Raw genomic sequence first — 18,558 nt, 5'->3', positions numbered from 1 at the left:
GAAATGAGGCGCTGTGTGGAGAGCAAATGCTTTGAGAATGATGAGGGCAATGATGTACAAATGTGCTTTACACAATTGATGCATGCATGGATTGTGATAAGAGTTGTATGAGCACCTATTAAAATGATTTTTAAAATTAAAAAAAATAAACTACAGCAGAAAAAAAAAGAAAATACCTGAATTTAGACCTTTGCCCTAATAATTCCACCACTAGTAATCTAATTTTGCTTTCTTAAATAAACTGGGGGAAAAAAGAACAAAATTGTATGTAGTAACATTTTCATCACAGTGTTTTCAAATGTTGTCCAATCCCATCTTCGTCTCTCCCTCTTTTTGCCTCCCCCATCCCCTCCTTTTTTGTGAAAAATTCAAAACCGAACTCAGGGACTTGGAGCCCATTTGGACTCAGGGACCCTGTAGGGCAGGGAGAACTGCGGTGGCAGGTTTCTGACACTGTAGCTGTAGCTCTGTGGGGTAGTAGAAAGCCTCATCTCTCCCTCGGAGTGGCTAGTGGTTTTGCAACTGCTGACCTTGAGGATCGCGGGCCAACGCATAACCACTACCCTACAGGGCTCCTTCGGGTGTGCAAGATACCTGAACTGATTCTTTCACACGCATAACCTCGTCCTCGGTGTTTAAGATGAAAACAACTCAAGCAAGGGTGCAGATCAGGATTCCCCCATCGAGTTTCCAAAGCTGTCGTCTCGCAAGCAGGCTGGCACATCTTTCCCTCAGAGTGGCTGGTGGGTTAGCAGCCCGACGTGTCACCCACCACATCCCCAGTTCCTCATGTTCTTCACAGTGTCCTTGACACGTGCGGAAACATAGCCCAAGGACGCAAATGTCTGGCGGCAGAACTACATTGCATGTCATGTCATACCCCTATGTTGGTCTACTATATAGTCATTAAAATGATTGTTGATAGCATGGGGAAGTGTTATCGGATGCTCCGAGGGGGGAAAACGTAGAAGACAAAAGTGTACAATGGTATGCTTTCAAACATATGTAAGGGGGCTTCAGTAACAAATCCCATTATCTGTTCATCTCATTTCCATGCACTTTTTAAAGGCTCCTTGCACACATCCCCACCCCCCTTAAACAGCTTCAAGGGATTACGATAAGCAATTACCTGCAAACTCTTAAAAGTATACAAATGAATATATTTGCCATATAGATGTCAAATAGATCTCTAGGCCAGCAGTTCAAAACCACCATGGGAGTAGAACAAGACTTTCTACTCCTCTAAAGGGTTCTAGTCTCAGACTGACAGGGTGGTTCTACCCTGTCCTATAGTGTCCCTATGGGCTGGCACCAATTCAATGGCAATGCGTTTTGAGTTTTTGTATCTATCTATCTATCTATCTATCTATCTATCTATCTATCTATCTATCTATCTATATCTATATATTTGCTATATATCTATATTTGAAGCCATCACCTACATAAAGGTCATGAACATAATCCATTACTCTGCAAGGATTTGTCATGCCCCTTTGTAATCTCATCTTCTTGTCCCTTCCTACCGACCATTCATCTGGCACTATAGATTAGTCTGCATTTTCTAGAGTTTTAGATTAAGGGAATCATACAGAAACGATCATTTCCCCGCAGTCTTCTTTCACTCAGAATAACTATTTTGAGATCCATCCATGTTGTTATCATATCAATAGTACATTCTATCTTCATTTGATATCATGATCCTTCATGTGTAAAATATTTGAAGGTGTATATTTCTATTTTCCCCTTGAAAACTTTCATGCTATTGCCATACATTATGCATATTATATACACTCCATATTGCTAATTTTTAAACAGTGGCATTTTAAAGAGATTCAATTAATAGTAAAAAAACTCAGGTATATTTACTCATGTAGTACCAGTGCTCTTCATTCCTATGTTTACATATATTTCCACCCTTTATTCGTTCTTAATGCTTTTGAGTAATTAGATAACTGTGTGTCATTTTCTTTTTAGTTGAATGACTTCCTTAACATTCTTTGTAGCACAAGTCCACTCTTGCCTAATTATTTCAGCTTTTATTCATCTAAAAGAGAGCTTATTTGACCTTCATCTCTAACAGGTATTTGTACAGGGTATAGAATTCTAGTTGAGGTTGCTTTCTGTCAGGACTTTCATGTGTTCTTACTTGCATTTTTTTTTTCTGAGAAGAAATCTGCTCTTACCTTCATTTTCCTGGATGTAACATTTGTTTGTAGAGAAAAACAAATTTGTTCTTTTCTCTAACTTCTTTTAAGGATTCTCTTTATTGTTATTTTTTGAGCAATTAGCTTATATGTGCCACCGTGCAGTTTTCATGCTCTTGGGATTCATGTTTCATGTTTCATGCTCTTTTGATTCATTGAGTATTTTTAATATGTGATTTTCATCAAACCTGGAAAAATTTGATAGTTTTCCCCCCAAGTATTTTCTGGTTCCTCGTCTTTCTTTCCTTCAAGAATTCCAGTGACATGAATTCTAGTGTCCCACAGATCACTAAAGCTCTTCCAGTTTAGATAGATTCCCTCTTCCCCATTTGTCAGCACTGTTTCTGGTGGTTTCTATTATCGTGCTTTCAAATTCATTAACCTTTTTCCTTCCTGCACTGTCTAATCTATTGTTAACCAACTCAATTAACAAATAAACAAACAAACAACAACAACAAAATTGCAGACATTTTCATTTTTATCTCGGTAATTTGCTTTGGGTTATTTTCCTGTCTCCATGCCGCCTGTTTCATTTTTTTGAATGTAACTACCAGAACTATTTCATGTCCTCTGTTAATTCTCACATCTGTGCCAGGCCATTGTTGTTTTGACTAACTGAGTCTTTTCTTAATTACAAAACCCATTTTCCTTCTTCTTTGCACACCCAGTAAACTTTGATTCAAATCCTGTGATTCTTTTACGTTGCTAAGTCCTGGATATTTTTGTATTTCCTATAAGTATTCCTTAGTTTTGTTTTCAGGATGCAGTTTAGTTACTTGGAAACAGTTTAATCTGTATGGAACTTACTTGTCAGATTTGCATCGTATCCGGTTGGGACCTGAGCAGTGTTGTCAAGAATGTCACTGCTACTGAGTCAAGAGCCTTCTCACTATTATGTTAAAATTCCCCATGAGTTCTGAGGTGCGCCAGTCTGGCTGGCAAGAACAAGCACTCTTCTTGGACCCATGTGAGCACGGGGCACTGTGCTCTCTGGAGGTTCTTTCTCTGGCCTTGGGTAGTTTCCTCCTGTGTACATAACAAGTGTTCTGCTAAATACCCTCGGACTCTCAGCAGATGTCCACTATTATCTCTCCCCATAGCTCTCTCCTTGCTGGGATTCTCTTCTGTGAATTCCATCTGCCTTGGCCTTCCTGGACTCCCAGCTCTTAGAGAGACTTCACAGGCTTTGCGTCGTTCTAACTCCCTGCACAATAGCTGGGAACTCGCTCAAGGTAGTGAGTTTGGGTGATTGCAACTCACTACCCGATATCAGGTGCCTTGAAAACCCTTGTTTTATATACATTAGTTGGTTCTCTTTAGTCATTTCAGGTGGGAGAGTAAAGCTAGTCCCTGTTACACCATGGATAGGAGGGAAAGATTACACGCACACACACACACTTCTATACAAGTATATGTACTAGGAAGGCAGGTGGAGCATGCACAAGATGTTTCCCTCTAGGTGATTTCATGGGCAATTTCTATCGACTTTACATGTTTCTGTATTTTCTAAATTTTCTACCATGAAGGTTGACTACTTTTATACTTGGGAATAAGGTTATTTTAGGTAGTATTCATTCAACAACAAAAGCTTTGATCTTCGATTTCTCCCCCACTAACATATTAATTTAAAATTTTATTCTGAATTTGAGAGCTATAGTAATAACACTTCATTTCAGGCCATTTTGAAATGACAACTGTAGAATATACATTTATGCAGAGCTGTTGAATTAAGCCATATAGAAATGACCAGTAGAACCAGAAAGCATAGGTTCAAAAAAAAAGCAAGCAAGCAAGCTTAGGTTCTCGTGTACATCTGTCACCTGATATCTGAGGGTGCTTCAGAAAGCTGGTGGGGAAATTCCATTCTCTTTCAATTTCATGCTTAAGAGAGTTTTGAAGCTCCCTCATATGTATGTTCATGTGTCAATGAACACATATTCTGAACCAGTGAACTTCTCTCTGTCCAGTAAGAAGCCATGAGTTGGAAAAAACTTTACTGAGCATTTGTCGTACATCAAATAATGAACAAGGTGATGGAGAACAATGATGAGCGTGTCAAACACAGCTGCTGATGTCATGGAGTTCACTGCTTGGTAGAGGTAACTGTCTATTTATTTTCCGTAAGTGAGATGCAAACAAAACCAGACTCACTGCCATTGCGTCCGTTCTGTCAAAGCAACCTATAGGACAGGCTAGACCTGGCCCTGTGGGTTTCTGAGGCTGGAGCTCCTCATGGGAGCAGAAAGCCTGGTCTTCCTCCTGCAGATTTGCCCCTGACTCCCAACTGCTGCCCTTGTGGCTAACAGCCCACTAGGCCACCAGGGCACCTCTTAAATGAGATATAAATCACCCTACATCTGTAGAACTTTGAGGCATTTTTAAAGCAATCTCCTCACAGCATCCTATATACTAATTAAGATAGTGTATGCAGATTGCTTTGGAAATACTTCAAAGTTATACAGATATAAGACAATTTTGACTCTTAGCATCTGAATTGAATTTAGATACTGGCCTCTTCACCTTTGATTAGTTTTATTATCTTGTGCAAGTTGTTTACAGTTTTTAAACTCTCAAACTCACTCTCTTCCACTGAGACTATTCAGCCTCATAGTAACCCTGTAGTAACCTATAGTTACACTATAAACCTATAGTTACTCATAGTAACCCTATCAGACAGAAGTAGAACTGCCCTATGGGTTTCTGAGACTGTATCTCTCTCTCTCTCTCTTTCTTTTTAAAAAAAATAATTTTATTGGGGAATCGTACAATTCTTATCACAATCCATCCATCCATTGTGTCTAGCACATTCGTGGCCATCATCTTTTCCAAAACATTTTCTTTCTACTTGAGCCCTTAGTATCAGCTTCTCATTTTACCCCTACCTCTTCTACCCTCCCTCCCTTACGAACCTTTGATAATCTATAAATTATTATTATTTTTTCATGTCTTACACTGACCGATGTTTCCCTCCACCCACTTTTCTGTTGTCTATCCTCCCAGAAGGGGTTATATGCAGATCATTGTGATCAGTTCCCTCTTTCTCCCCCCACCTTCCTTTTCCCCTCCTGGTATGGCTATTCTCAATATTGGTCCTAAGAGGTTTATCTGTCCTGGATTCCCTGTGTTTCCAGCTCTTGTCTGTACCTGTGTACATGCTCTGGTCTAGCCGGATTTGTAAGGTAGAATTGGGGTCATGATAGTGGGAGGAGGAAGCATTTAGGAACTAGAGGAAAGTTGCATGTTTCATCGGTGCTACACTGCACCCTGACTGGCTCGTCTCCTCCCCGCGACCCTTCTGTGAGGGGATGCGGAAACTATCTTTTCACGAGTGTAGAAACCCTTATCTTTCTCCTGGGAGCAGCTGGTGGTTTAGTTTCCACGAAAGAGGATAACAGGAAAAGCATCCCAATTTCTTGAGGAAGAATATCTACTGAAAGGCACAAGGGTTTAAATCCCAACTCCAGCCTTGAGACTGCGTGGCAATTTTAGGCACGTCACTTAACCTCAGTAAGCCTCAGTTATGACTTGTGTGGCCTTATTGTCGTTGTTTTCATTTGTAACATGAAGAGGGCAACAGTAATGACTTTGGGGGGCTGGGAGACGGTGGGTGGACAGCCTCATCCCAGGGCCTGACATAGACAAAGTGCTCACTGAACTCTGGCTTAGTCGCTATTTAGCACAGCTTACTGAGCAGTCTACCAGCATGGGGGTGATCTTAGGAAAACAAGTTTTAATTTCTCAAACCTTAATTTCCTTTTACACAAGATGAGGAGCGCCTCAATTCCATGTTAAGGGCAGAACATAAGGCTCAGGAATCCAACATGCATTTGGGGGACACAGCACATACCAAGGGAATGAACACATAGATCGCTGCCCTTAATGTTCTACCACCTCTTAGAAGAGAATGATAAAGATATAGGAATTATTTACATGAATAAAATCCCCGCCCCCAAAACAGAAAAACAACCACTTTTAAATTGTGCTAAATAATTGCAAATTACTAGTTTCCTTTGTGTGGTATTTAATTTTCCCTCCTTCCTAAATTCCATTTATACCCAGAAGGACTTGTTGTGGGGAGGGTAAAGAACTGGGGGAGGTGGAACGTCTTTTGCTTCCAGAGCTGTTCTCTCTCAAGTCACTGTGGTCCGCTCTAAAAGGGGAGCCTGGTAGGTGGGAAAGAAGTGCCAAGGTGTAAGTGACTCACCTTTCACAAGGTGAAGGCTGCCTGTGGTGACTCTCCTGGGTACCCAGGGCACAGAAGTCACGCTGTAAGTCATTAAAGAATCCTACCCCTTGGCATACCCACCTTTGACTATGAAGTTCCCGCTACAACTGACACCAATGACAATGGGAGGGAAACGATGCTCTCTAACTTCCAGAGTTCTTTCTCCTGATGAGTTATGGTGAGACCATCTGGTTGATTAGCTGAAAATTAGTCAGGGGCCCAGTGAGCTAAGTGCGTCCTGCCTTGTACATGAAGACCACTTGGATGACTGCTGAAGAGATCATCACGAAGGCTGTTAACAATATGAAACCTTTTTGCTGTTAAGCCCCACAATCCAGAGTACTAGAGCTTTTAAATAAAGTTCTTTTAGTGACGTGTTTTAGGGCCAAAAAGAGACCCCACGACAAAGAAGACAACACAGAGTCACAGACTCTTCCTCTGAATGAGGAAGGCCATTAGCACCAGGTAAAGTGGCCTCTAAGGAACAACTAGGACATGAAAACAGAGAGAACTGTCACAGATGCAGGACCGATGGCAGATCAAGACATGACAATTACAGAGAGACTTGCTGCTGGCTGAGAATGTGGCATTGCTGTGAACCAATCACTGGATCCTTAAAGTTTCTTAACCCTGGCTTGTGCTAACCTCCCCAATAAACTCCCTTAATTGCCTTGAGTTCTGTCTAGCCATTTCAATGGCGTGTTGAACCCAGCAGAGAAAGAGCGTGTTTGGGAGGAATGGCTACTGTCCTAATAGGTGAAGGAAGATTGGAGGGTGGAGGCGTGATTGATTTCTGCTTTGTGCCAATCATCAATGGACTCTCCTTCTCTCTGACGTAGCCAGAGGAGGCTTCCTCTGTGCTAGTTCCCACACAGTGTGTATGAAACACACTAAATTTCTTTTTTCTTTTTCATCTTTTTATTAGGGACTCACACAACTCTTATCATAATCCATACATACATCAATTAGAGACACACTAATTTCCATCTCGCTTTCTTCATGTTATCTATCTTCCAGACCATTTTTATACCCCCTACACACAGATGTATTTCACTCTTTAATGGCTGCAGGTATTTCACTGTAGCGCTGCACCATCACTAATTCCACCATTCCCTAACTGATTGAGGTCGTTAGTTTATTGTGCCAACCTGGCCGATAAGCACATGTAGGGTTAATTGAAAGGCAGAGGGATATATGACTCAGTGAGCCTCAACTTTCTAGTTCTCGGGTCTCTTGTTTTGTGGTGGTTGCACCAGGGTGCAGCTGCCTTAGCAGTTCCCTGCTTCAGCTGGCAAGGCTCACGTCCTATGAGACATCCCCAAGGAGAAGCCGCATGGACCTACCCCGATGTAGCCCTGGTGCTGGAGCAGCTGTGTGGAGACCCTTGCCAGCGCTGAGATGCTTACACATTCACGGATTCGGCTTTCCTCCTGCAGTTGGCATCATAGTGTGTGTTTTGTGAGATGGGGGAGGACTTTGTGGTTTGGTGTTGGACATATGGGTTCATGTGTTAATGTTAGACTTGTGGGCTTGGTCAGCACTGGGTTGGGATGTTTTCTTGATGTGCACTTACCCTTTATATAAAACTCTCTCTTATACACGAGTTTCTGTGGACTTGTTTCTCTAAAGCACCCAGACTAACACACTGATAGACATTGAAGCTCCTCCCAGTCTAAAAATACACCTGTATATGCAAATAATGCCACCATGAAAATGCCTTCTTTTACACCATTGTGCACTTGCTTTAGTACATAGTCGGCACGGGGCCTCACCATTTGTGGAAGCAGAACTGCCAGATCAAAGGGCATGCCCATTTAAGGACTGGTCTAAATCATGCCGAATCACCCATTCGGTATGAAGTTCAATGTGTTTTCTACCACACCACCAAGGAGATAACCCTGAGGGGAGGCTGGTCCTCAATCAACACCTGCACAGACTTCTCCTGGGGGGCCCAGTTCATTGGCTCCTCTATTTACATCTGGCTGCCAGAGCGCCACCCCATCCACGCACAACCTTTCCTTGTTCTGTCTCTTGTTGGGTTCTCACGGAGACCTGTGTCTCTGCTAAGTTTCGGAGACTGAGTCTTATCTCAGGGAGACTCCTCTTAGCCCATGCCAGTTTACTTTTTCTGCCTCGGACACCGGAGTCCAAGTCCTCCAGCGCGGAAGAGCCACAGGAGAGGACAGAAGAAGCAGCAGAGCCGAGGGTCCGTGTGTAAACACAGCAGCTCTGCCGCTCTTGAGCCATTGGACCCCTCTTCCTAGAGGTCAAGTTCAGGCCCTCAGGAATGCAGAGATGGTGAGTCCCTAGCAAGCAGCTCCAGCAAAGCCACAGCAGAGCGCCACAGAAGCGGGCATGCAGGGGAGCCCATTCTTCCTGATGTTGTGGGAAAGCAATATCAACAGAAAAGGAAAGCAGTGGAAAATATTCCCTAAAATAAACCAGGGAATTGATGACCAAGTGGGCAGGTTGTCTGTACATCGATGCCAAAGTGGGCAGGGTTGACTTGTAAGAGGACGGACTGCCCTGCCCGACCAAGGAATTTTTGGCAATTCCCGTGTCATCTCAACCCGCTATGGAAGTGGAAAGGGGGGTTGGGCGAGCCAGGGTGACAGAAGAGGCGAGTTGGCCTAAGAGGGGAGCACAGCAACACAGCTTCACAGGGACAACAAGCGATGTCCTCTAACCCTTTTCGTTGAAAGGTGTGTGCCAGGCGAGGAGGTAGTTGTCCGGCTTCAACTGCAAGCAGCCTTCAATAGTAGCTGGGTCTGGCCGACGCCCCTGGAGCTTCTCAACAACTTCCACATAGTGCTTCACCATCTCCCGGTACAGGTCATCCAGGCACCAGTAGTCTACGCAGATGAAGGGAAAGGACAAAGGTCAGGGCAAGCGGCAAGAGACGACGTCATCTCTTTCCCTCCCAGGAGCAGGGTCCCTGGCTGGACTCGAACCGACTTCTGCAGAAATGCCTCTAAGTTCAAAGTTAAAAATGATTGCACAACTCTTTTAAGTATGTTTAAACTACTGAACTGTGTGATATGTACATTATATGTCAAGAATACTATTAAAAATATTTTTCCAATAAAAAAGGGAAATTTTTGGTGAGTCATCTTCTATAACCCTATCTACCTAGATAAATTTAAAATAATGACAAATATTTCATTCCAGATTTCAGATATTATATTTGGTTATGTGATTGCTAGTTGCAAATGAGAAGCTAGTAAAACAAAAACCCCAAACTCCCCAAGCCTCATTTTCCACTAACGGCTCCTTCTCTGCTACACACAGGGGAAAAAAGGGCCGAAGCCTGCCTATTTCTCTCAAACAGACATTTCAGAGATAAAGACAGCGTGACTTTCTTCAACTTCCAAATTCCTCCTCTCTTACCGGTGGCGTAACCAGTGAGGAAACAATGCACTGTATTACCAAGTCGTTCCCAAAGCACATCCCAGAAAAATGGAAGGTGTTTTGGGAATAAGTATTATCTTAAGTCTCTGAAAGATTCTGGGGAATGGGGCGGGTGGGGGTGGGGGCTAACAGGAAACAACACACATTACATACCTGCTGTGTACACCTCGTTTCAACCCAAACCAAACTCACTGTCCTCAAATTGGCTCCAACCCTGACGGACAGGCTAGCACTGCGCCTGGGGGTCTCTGCGACTGGAATTCTTCACGGAAGTAGAAACCTCACTCCTCATGGGGAGCAGCTGCAGGCCTTACGGTTAGCACCGCGATGCGCCACTATTGCACCACGAGGGGATATATTTATCGTGTCTCATAGACACCCCCTGGCTCCTGGAACCTCGTGGGTTTCAGGGAAGACCCGTATGCAGGGTTTGCCGCGTTTAGATGCCAGCGGGCTTCTTTTGGAAGTAGATCACCAGGGGAGATTCAAACTACCAACCTTTTGATTAGTAGACCACTGCAAACATTTGCACCATTCACGGACCTTACTATATTGGCAGACACACGCGGGGGTGGGGATGGGGGTGAGGACACACCGCACTTCATGATATTATACAAGGAGGACTGCTAACCCAAAAGTCAGCAGTTTGAAACTACCAGCCCCTCCTTGGGGGAAAGAGGAGGCTTTTTCCTCCCATAAAGATCTATAGTCTGGGGAAGCCACGGGGGCAGTTCTGCTCTGTGCAATATGAGTCAGAGTCAAGTTTGCTCGTTGAACGAGCTTGCTTGCGTGGTAAAGCTCAGAGGGGTTTATGTGCATTGCCTTGGATCAGAGCTGGTACACGGATTTTCATTCCCAAACGTGAGCATGTTTCTCATGAGGCTGTTCTCTCTCGTGGTGGATAGTCTAGGCATCTGTAATGTTCGAGTCTGCAGTGCCGGGTAAGGGACCTCCCGTCTCCTGGGAAGCCTCAGCTCCGTCAGCCGTCGGGGTCCATGGAGTGCCTTTGCTGTAAAGGCAGCGAGACCGGCGAAGCTCTGAGGACAGAGCTTCCTGATGGGCACTGGCTTTTCAAGGTGCTCCGCTCTTTCATAGAGGAGGAGCGGCCTCTCTCACAGAGAGAGAGACTCTCGGGAAGACTCCGTCTCTCCTGGCGTGCAGATGGTTACAGAGAGCGGAACTGAGCTGGGGGGAAAGAGAGGCCGTGGCATGACCTGGGTCTAGGAGGAATACACTTTGCTAGTCACATGGAAAGGATGCCATTGGGCAACGTTGAGGGAATAGAATGAACCTCGTGCGCATGTCAGACCTCTCGCTGCCCCGCGTGAGCCATTTGGACTGTTTGTAAACTGGGAAGTGCTCCCCTCTCAGGCACCAGCACCTTAGCTCACAGACGCCTTCCGTCACTCAACCCCAGGTCAGGGAGCTTGGGCTTCACGCTTCTTCTCAGAGAGCAGTCCATTTGATTCTTGAGTTAGATACTTCAAAAAGGTCTCTATGGAACTGAATCTAGCCCTTTCTAAAGGGAGGGGAAAAATAACGAAGGGCCACCAAAAGTGTCGCCTTTTCAGGTCTATATTAAAGCTAGGAAGAGATCCTTCTAAGCGACAGACTCTACAGAGCTGTTGCCTGAGTTTCTCTATTTGGTGACACAAGAACTCAAGTTGGATAAGAAAAAATACATTTTTGAAACTTCTTGTAAGTCTCCCAACGTATCACAACAACAACGACAGGGCTGATACCACTAGGGAGCCCCGGTGGCATAGTGGTTACAAGTTGGGCTCTGATCTGCAAGGTCAGCAGTTTGAAACCACCAGCTGCTCCCTGGGGGAAAGACTGGGTTTTCTGCTCCTGCAAACTCACAAGGGCAGTTCTACCCTGTTCTATAGAGCCCCTAGGCATTGACATTGACTCACTGGCGGTGAGTTTGATTTTTTTGGAGTGGGGGAGGAGGAGGAGCTATTGAAAAGAGCTTTGGTGGCACAGTGAGTTAAGCACGGGGCTGATAACCACCAGGCCAGTGTGGCACACCCACCCACTGCTCTCAGGAGAAAGATGAGGCTGCCGGAGGGAGCAGTTCTGCTCTGGCCAAGAGGGTCAGCACCCTGAGTCAATGGCAGTGGGTAGGGAGCTATGAGTAGAGAAAGAAGTAACTAGTTGGCTTTGGGCAGGGCCCGTCTGCTTATCCGTAGATAAGCACACCTGAGTCCAGGGGATGGGTTGTTAGGTGGGCACTTCCTGTCCGGCCCTTTACTGCTGGGTAAATACCATCTTCATCCCTCGAATGCTGTAGCAGCTACATGCTTTCCTTTGTTTGACGGCAGAAGCTGAGCTGCTGACCCTTTTTTGCGTAAGACGTTTCATAAAGACACAACATGAAATTGACAGGAGCCATCTCCCATAATCCTGCATTCCGCACTTATATTAATGAACTTAATTCTCACACAATCTTGTGAGGACGGCAAGTCAAAGAGCACCGCCACAAAATCATAGAAACGTTTATTAGACAAAACTGTCAGAATGTATGTGAAGCTGTGGTTTGTCCCCTAGAACTCTCCGTGTCTGTTTCCGTCTCCCTGCCCCGGAAGTCTGAGCTCCTTCATTGATCATTGACCCTACGTCAGAAAGGCAGTTTGGCATCCTCAAGGGGCCTATGGGCATCATGTGCCTTTCCAACATTGTTTGAGTTTGGGGAACCAAAAGACGTGTGAAGGGGCAAGGTCAAGGCTGCAGGGTGGGTGGGGTGCGGGTTCCCAACAAAAGTCTCACGGGATGGCCCCTGTTATCCCGGAAGAAGGAGCGGGCCATTGGTGCTACAGGGGAATACGTCCTAGCACGCTTGCCCTGGCCATTTCCTCAGCAGTGCAGTTTTCCCTTTTCTGAAAACGTCTTCCTAATAAGCCCTGGTGATCATCCTATGGCCTTTGAGAAAATCTGTTGAGATGATCCCTTTGCGTTCCCAAAGTACATTCCACACAACCTTTTGAAATGACCCCTCTGCCTGGAATTTAACTGGCTCAGCAGATTCCCCCAGAAGCTACTGTTTTGATTAGCTCTCCTGCGAAGTTGATCTCCTCTCACGGTGACCCCATGGTTCACAGAACAGAACTGCCCACAGGGTTTTCTTGGCTGTGATCCTGATGGAAGCAGACTGCCTGGCCTTTCTTCTGCAGTGCTCCTGGGTGGGTTCAAATGGCTAGCCGTGAAGTAAGAGGTTGAAAACTCATTGTATCACCCAAGGATCTAGCAAAGATGGTACCACTATCCTTAAAGTGAATTTCAAAGTGGTTAAACAGGGTCACTAATGTTTTTCTTTTGTCAGTGACCAATCAGCAAGTGGGAAGACCACGCTCCGAAGTCTGGACTACACATTCTCTGGAGATAAGTCTTTATCTCCTTTTGTACTCTTGAGTGACCGGCACAAGACCTCGCTCACCAACGGGCATTCAATAAATGCTTGTTGAGTGACTTAATGCCTCTTGGCAATGTGGGTTCTTTGCTCACAAGCTATATATACACACCGTATTACTTGTCTACCTTGCAGAAGATTGGACACTGCCATTTCCTAACTCAATATCTGCTTCTGCACTCTTCTGAGGAGCTCTGGAGGCATAATGGTCACATGTTGGGCCGCTAACCTCAAGGTCAGCTATTCGAAGCCACCAGCCAGTAGAAAGGGCAGACTTTCTACTCCTATAAAAAGTTAGTCTTGGAAACCCACAGGGCCAGTTCCCACCTGTCCTTCAGGGACCAACTCGATGGCAGTGAGTTTGAGGGTGGGTTTGTTCGGGTGGTTGGTTTTGGTGCTTTTTTCAAAGACTCACCTAAAAGTGGGCATCACACATTCTCTCACCTAAAAGTGGACATCACACATTCTCTCACCTAAAAGTGGACATCACACATTCTCTCACCTAAAAGTGGACATCACACATTCTCTCACCTAAAAGTGGACATCACACATTCTCTCACCTAAAAGTGGGCATCACACATTCTCTCACCTAAAAGTGGGCATCACACATTCTCTCACCTAAAAGTGGACATCACACATTCTCTCACCTAAAAGTGGACATCACACATTCTCTCACCTAAAAGTGGGCATCACACATTCTCTCTGATCTTTGGCATCGTGAGCAGTCTAAGAGGGGAAGCACTCCCAAGCCACCGTTTGGAGGGCTAAGGGATTTATTAATAAAACCTATTTAAATCTTCCAAGTGCTAGTTTCCCTTTGCGAACGCCAGTCTCTCGCTGGAAAACGTGCAGAAGGGTCATTACGCATTGCGGTGGTTCAAATACTCGCGTATCTCAGCAAGTAGTGAGCACTTGTGTAGAAGAAAATCAACTTTGGAACCAGATTGCTTGAGTTTCAATCCATTCTTTGTCACCTACATGGCTTGTGGCGCTGAGCAAATTATTGAACCTCTCCGGGAGTCATTTAGTTTCCTCACGTGCAAAATTGTGATACTAAGGGGTCTATCTGCCAAACTTCATAGCGATATGAGGATTAGATGATGCCAAAGAAAGAGCAGTTGGCAAGGACCAGGCATACAGGTGAGCTGTGTGAAGTCAGCTCCATTATTAACAAAGCTCACAGAGCTCTTCTCGGCTATAATTTGCAAGTATAAGACAATAAAGGGGCTGTTTGAAGATTAAGCTTTTGTACAATTTTGACGGAAAATTTCAGAGACCTTAAAGAAAATATTCTGTTTTAAGTTTTATAAGAAACCAAACCAAACTCCAAACTTACTGCCACTGAGTCAACTGTGACTCAGAGTGGCCCTGATGGAGTAGTGGGCCAGCAGCTCTGCAGAAGAAGGATGAAGGTGTCTGCTTTCCGTAAAGACTTGCAGTCTCACAAACCCGCAGGGGCCATTTTATCCTGTCCTAAAGGGTGACTCTGAATGAGTCCATTTTTATCAGAGCCTTAGATTCAAGTGGATAAAATTCAATACATATTTACTCATGACCCACAAAATATAGGGTACAATAAGCTACACCAAATCCACAGCCGTCAAGTCAAGCCCAGCTCATAGTGACCTTGTATGGAGTTTCTGAGACTTTAAATCTTTACAGTAGCAAAGAGCCTCATCTTTCCCTCTATTGGCAGTTGGTGGGTTCAAACTGCTGACCTTGAGGTTAGTAGCCCATTGCCTAACCCGCAGCACCACCAAGACTCTTTATCGGGCACTGTAGCAAACAATCAATCAGCCACCACTAATTCTACTTGTTACCATTTATATGTTGTGATCACTTAGATGGAAATTAATTTTTCTCCTGGAAAATAATGCTGCAGAATGTCCATATAAGCTTTTTGAACACAGAAATGTCACTGTGGGGATCTAGGTGATATTGTCCAGCATGTAGTGTATACAGTGTATATGTATAAGCTATGTAAGGGTGTCATGGGGTTCACTGGCAGAACCCTCATCTTCCATGCAGACCTAGGTTTGACTCTTCTACAGGCTGCCATCCATCTGTCAGTGGAAGCTGGTGCGGGGCTCCGCTGCTGAGCAGGCTTCAGTGGAACGGGCAGACTAGGAAGAAAGGCCTGGTGATGTACTTCCTAAAGTCAGAGGAGAGCCTTATGGGCCACAATGGCCCAGGCACAGGCATGGCACAGAACCTAGCAGAGCTTCCTTCCATTGCACATGTGACGGCTATGATTTGGGGCTGGTGTAATGACAGGTAACAGTATAATAGAGAGACATGAGCAAAGAGTTACAGTCTCGGAAACCCGCAAGGGCAGTTCTACCCTGCCTTACAGGTGCCCCATGAGTCAGAAGGGACTTGAAGACAGTGAGGTTTTGTTGTTGTTGTTTTTATTACTGCAAAGAGGATTTCGATTTCTCCAACATGATCTTCCCAGCATGAAAATGCCCACTGCTTTCAGGTCCTATCCTAATAGGAAGCACATAGACACCACATCGCCGTAATGGCCAGATTCTGCCAATTACAGATACATCAATAATCTTAGGGCAGTGCCCTCCAAGAGCAGGGCAATCATGTAGGAGACTATGTGGATGCACAGACATGGATGTGTACACTCAGTATCAAAACATAGATGAGGTAAGGCTAAGCGTAGGACAGAAGCTGCACAGCTAAAAGCAACAATGCATGGTTGACAGGCAGGTGCAGCGAGGCCCCAGGGGAGCAGCGGTGCTCTGGGGTGGGGAGGGGCAGTACGGGTGAGGGGCTGGTAGAACACTGCTCGATACCTGCTTTAAAGGCACTCAAGAACCTGCCAGGACACTGGAAATGGGAAGGGCTTTGATCTTGTGATTGTGCGAACCCAGACAGATGCTCCATCGCATCCAACAAGCTGCGACCTCTCACCCACGGTGCTCTGTTTACCTAAGAATGCTTTAAAATGTGATTATTCTTCTGTACCTCATCATTTAAGAACTAGCTGCCAAGCTTATGGCATGCCTATACAGTGACCACTGGGGCTAATTTTAGCATGTTCTCAGCGGAGAAATGGAATGGGATGTGAATGCATAAGTGAAAACTCCCTGACTCAGTAGTTGCCCCCACAGGTTAATTTTACAAAGCTACACTAGCAATATTTGCAGGTTTTTTGGAAAAAATTAAATAATTTTATTGGGGGCTATCACAGCTCTTATCACAGTCCATACATCCGTCACATTTGTACATATGTTGCCATCATCATTTTAAAGCATTTTCTTTCTACTTGAGCCCTTGATATCAGCTCCTCATTTTTCTCTCCTTTCCCCACCCTCCCTCCCTCCCTCATGAACCCTTGATAAATGATAAATTATTACTATTTTCTTATCTTACATTGTCTGCTGTCTCCCTTCACCCACTTTTCTGTTGCTCATTCCCTTGGGGGTGGGGATGTTATATGGCAATCCTTGTGATCGATTCCCCCTGTCTCCCCCTACCTTCCCTGTATCTTCCTGGTATCTCTATTCTAATTATTGGTCCTGAGGTGTTTGTCTGTCTTAGATTCCCAGTGTTGGGAGTGCTTATCTATTTTAAAGAGCAAATGACTATGAGATATCGGCCGCTTAATTATCTACCAAGCCATTTCTCTGATGGGAGAAAGCTGGGAATCATCCAATCAACCTGTCACTTCAAGAACATTCCAAGAAACTTCGTTTCCCTCCCAAATCCAATCCATTTAAAAATGTTTCCTTAGCCCGTGTTAAAGTGGAAGCAACTCCAGGTTAGGGAAGGCGGTGCTTAGATTCTGATGTGTTAAAATGGAGACGGAATCCCCATAGACTAGTCTCTTAATAGGTCCAAAGGGCAAGCAGGGCTTATTTACGGTCCAGTTTGGTGAAGCTGATGCAGAACAAGGTAGCTGCTTCCCTGATGTGGGCGTAGGGTTCTCCCCGGTTGCTCCCCAAGCCCCACTTCAGCATGAAGGCTCCCCTCCATTGGAGACAGAGGTTCTCCCTCAGTGTCACGGAGGTCGGCCTGGTTACCGCTTTACCAATGTGAACCGGAAACTCGCCCTTTATAGAGGACAGCTTAGCTCTCTGCAAAGTAAAACAATGCGGTCGTCAAGAGACGCTCCCGGGGAAATATGATCTCCACATGTATAATTCGTTGCGGGACGCTGGTGAATATTAAGTTACCGCTTTTGGCGGCAGCATCAGGTAACAATATCAGCTAAGAGATTGCATTGGTTTTTGAGCCCTGAGCGCTTATTTCAAGAGCCTTCCATAGCTGCACCAGGCCGGCTTCCCCCCCCCCCCCTCCCATACCTGTGACAAGCGCCTCCGCTGTGGTTATGTGCATGAGGGTGTTGTCGCTCACGGGCCACTTCTCCGGGGAGAGCACCAGCTGGCCCAGTCCGCCCGTTTGTTTCAGCTCCTCCTGGATCTTTGTACCGAGGGCGCTGTTCTCCTTGCTGGCGTTTCTGTAACCAAGGGCATCGCCCACGCTGCCCAGCAGCATTGCAGCCTGAAACTTCTCCATCTTGCCAGAGGGCCGCCGGGTTCTTCTTGCGGTTACAGCTGCGGAGCGTCCCAGGCTTTGTTGCTTCAGTTCGCTGGCTGCCTTCGGTCCACCCTGCTGACATTTATACCGGTCACTGTATCACAGCCAGGCCCTCCTCTAAATGGTCAGGCACTCCTTTTCTGTCTCCGCAGGTGCCACCTCTTAGAGCAGGGCCAATGAGGAAAAACTTTCTGGACCCTAAAGCTCGGAGCCGTCCTTCTAAAGAACCAGGCTCCGGGAGAACCCAGCCCCAGCGGCCGGCCGGAGTCACTTTCCCTCCCCACTCGGGGCAGGCGCTAGCTCTTCAACGAGAAGACTGCCGCCTTAATTAAGCTACCTAGCGCAACAGCGGGGACTCCTTCACAAAGCAGCCCCTTCCAAGTAACCAATCTGCACAGCGTTCTCGAAGAACTCTTGTTATCACAAGCAAACAACCGAAAGCAGGATCCGTGTACCGTGCAATCGACCGATTGGAAGCACACCTTGTATCACCATCACCGTCAAAGTTACCCACGCTGCTTTGTTTTCCAGGCCCCTTGTGCCTTTCCTAGAAATTTCAAATCAATGGAATGATATATGTTTGTGGCTAAGCTGCATTGTCACTTCTGATACAGACGGCTCCCATGTGCAACAGAGCCACACGGCCTGGTCCGGTGCCAGCCCCGCAATGGTACAATAGGATTTGCTCTACAGCTGCGGCACCGAGTGTGTTAGAATTCACCAGCTGCATGCAATGGTTTGGCTTTAAGGAAAAAACAAAA

At 45.5% G+C, this 18,558-nt stretch overlaps 1 protein-coding gene across 1 annotated transcript in view; it reads right to left on the bottom strand.

Annotated features, from left to right (window-relative positions):
- Positions 1-17,820, bottom strand: part of ADPRHL1 (ADP-ribosylhydrolase like 1) — a 39,299-nt gene extending 21,479 nt beyond the window's left edge. Inside the window, exons 1-2 of the mRNA XM_075562587.1 lie at positions 17,563-17,820; positions 9,117-9,281 (exon numbers count right to left, since the gene is read on the bottom strand). Coding sequence (XP_075418702.1) covers positions 9,117-9,281; positions 17,563-17,776 — 379 coding nt within the window. The 5' untranslated portion in view covers positions 17,777-17,820. The remainder of the gene's footprint in view (positions 1-9,116; positions 9,282-17,562) is intronic.
- Between the last annotated feature and the right edge of the window lie 738 nt (positions 17,821-18,558).

The sequence above is a fragment of the Tenrec ecaudatus genome, chromosome 11, assembly GCF_050624435.1.
Source record: "Tenrec ecaudatus isolate mTenEca1 chromosome 11, mTenEca1.hap1, whole genome shotgun sequence".
Lineage (NCBI taxonomy): Eukaryota > Metazoa > Chordata > Mammalia > Afrosoricida > Tenrecidae > Tenrec > Tenrec ecaudatus.
The sequence above is the reverse complement of the archived record's forward strand: the minus strand, read 5'-3'. Positions and strand labels throughout refer to the sequence as shown.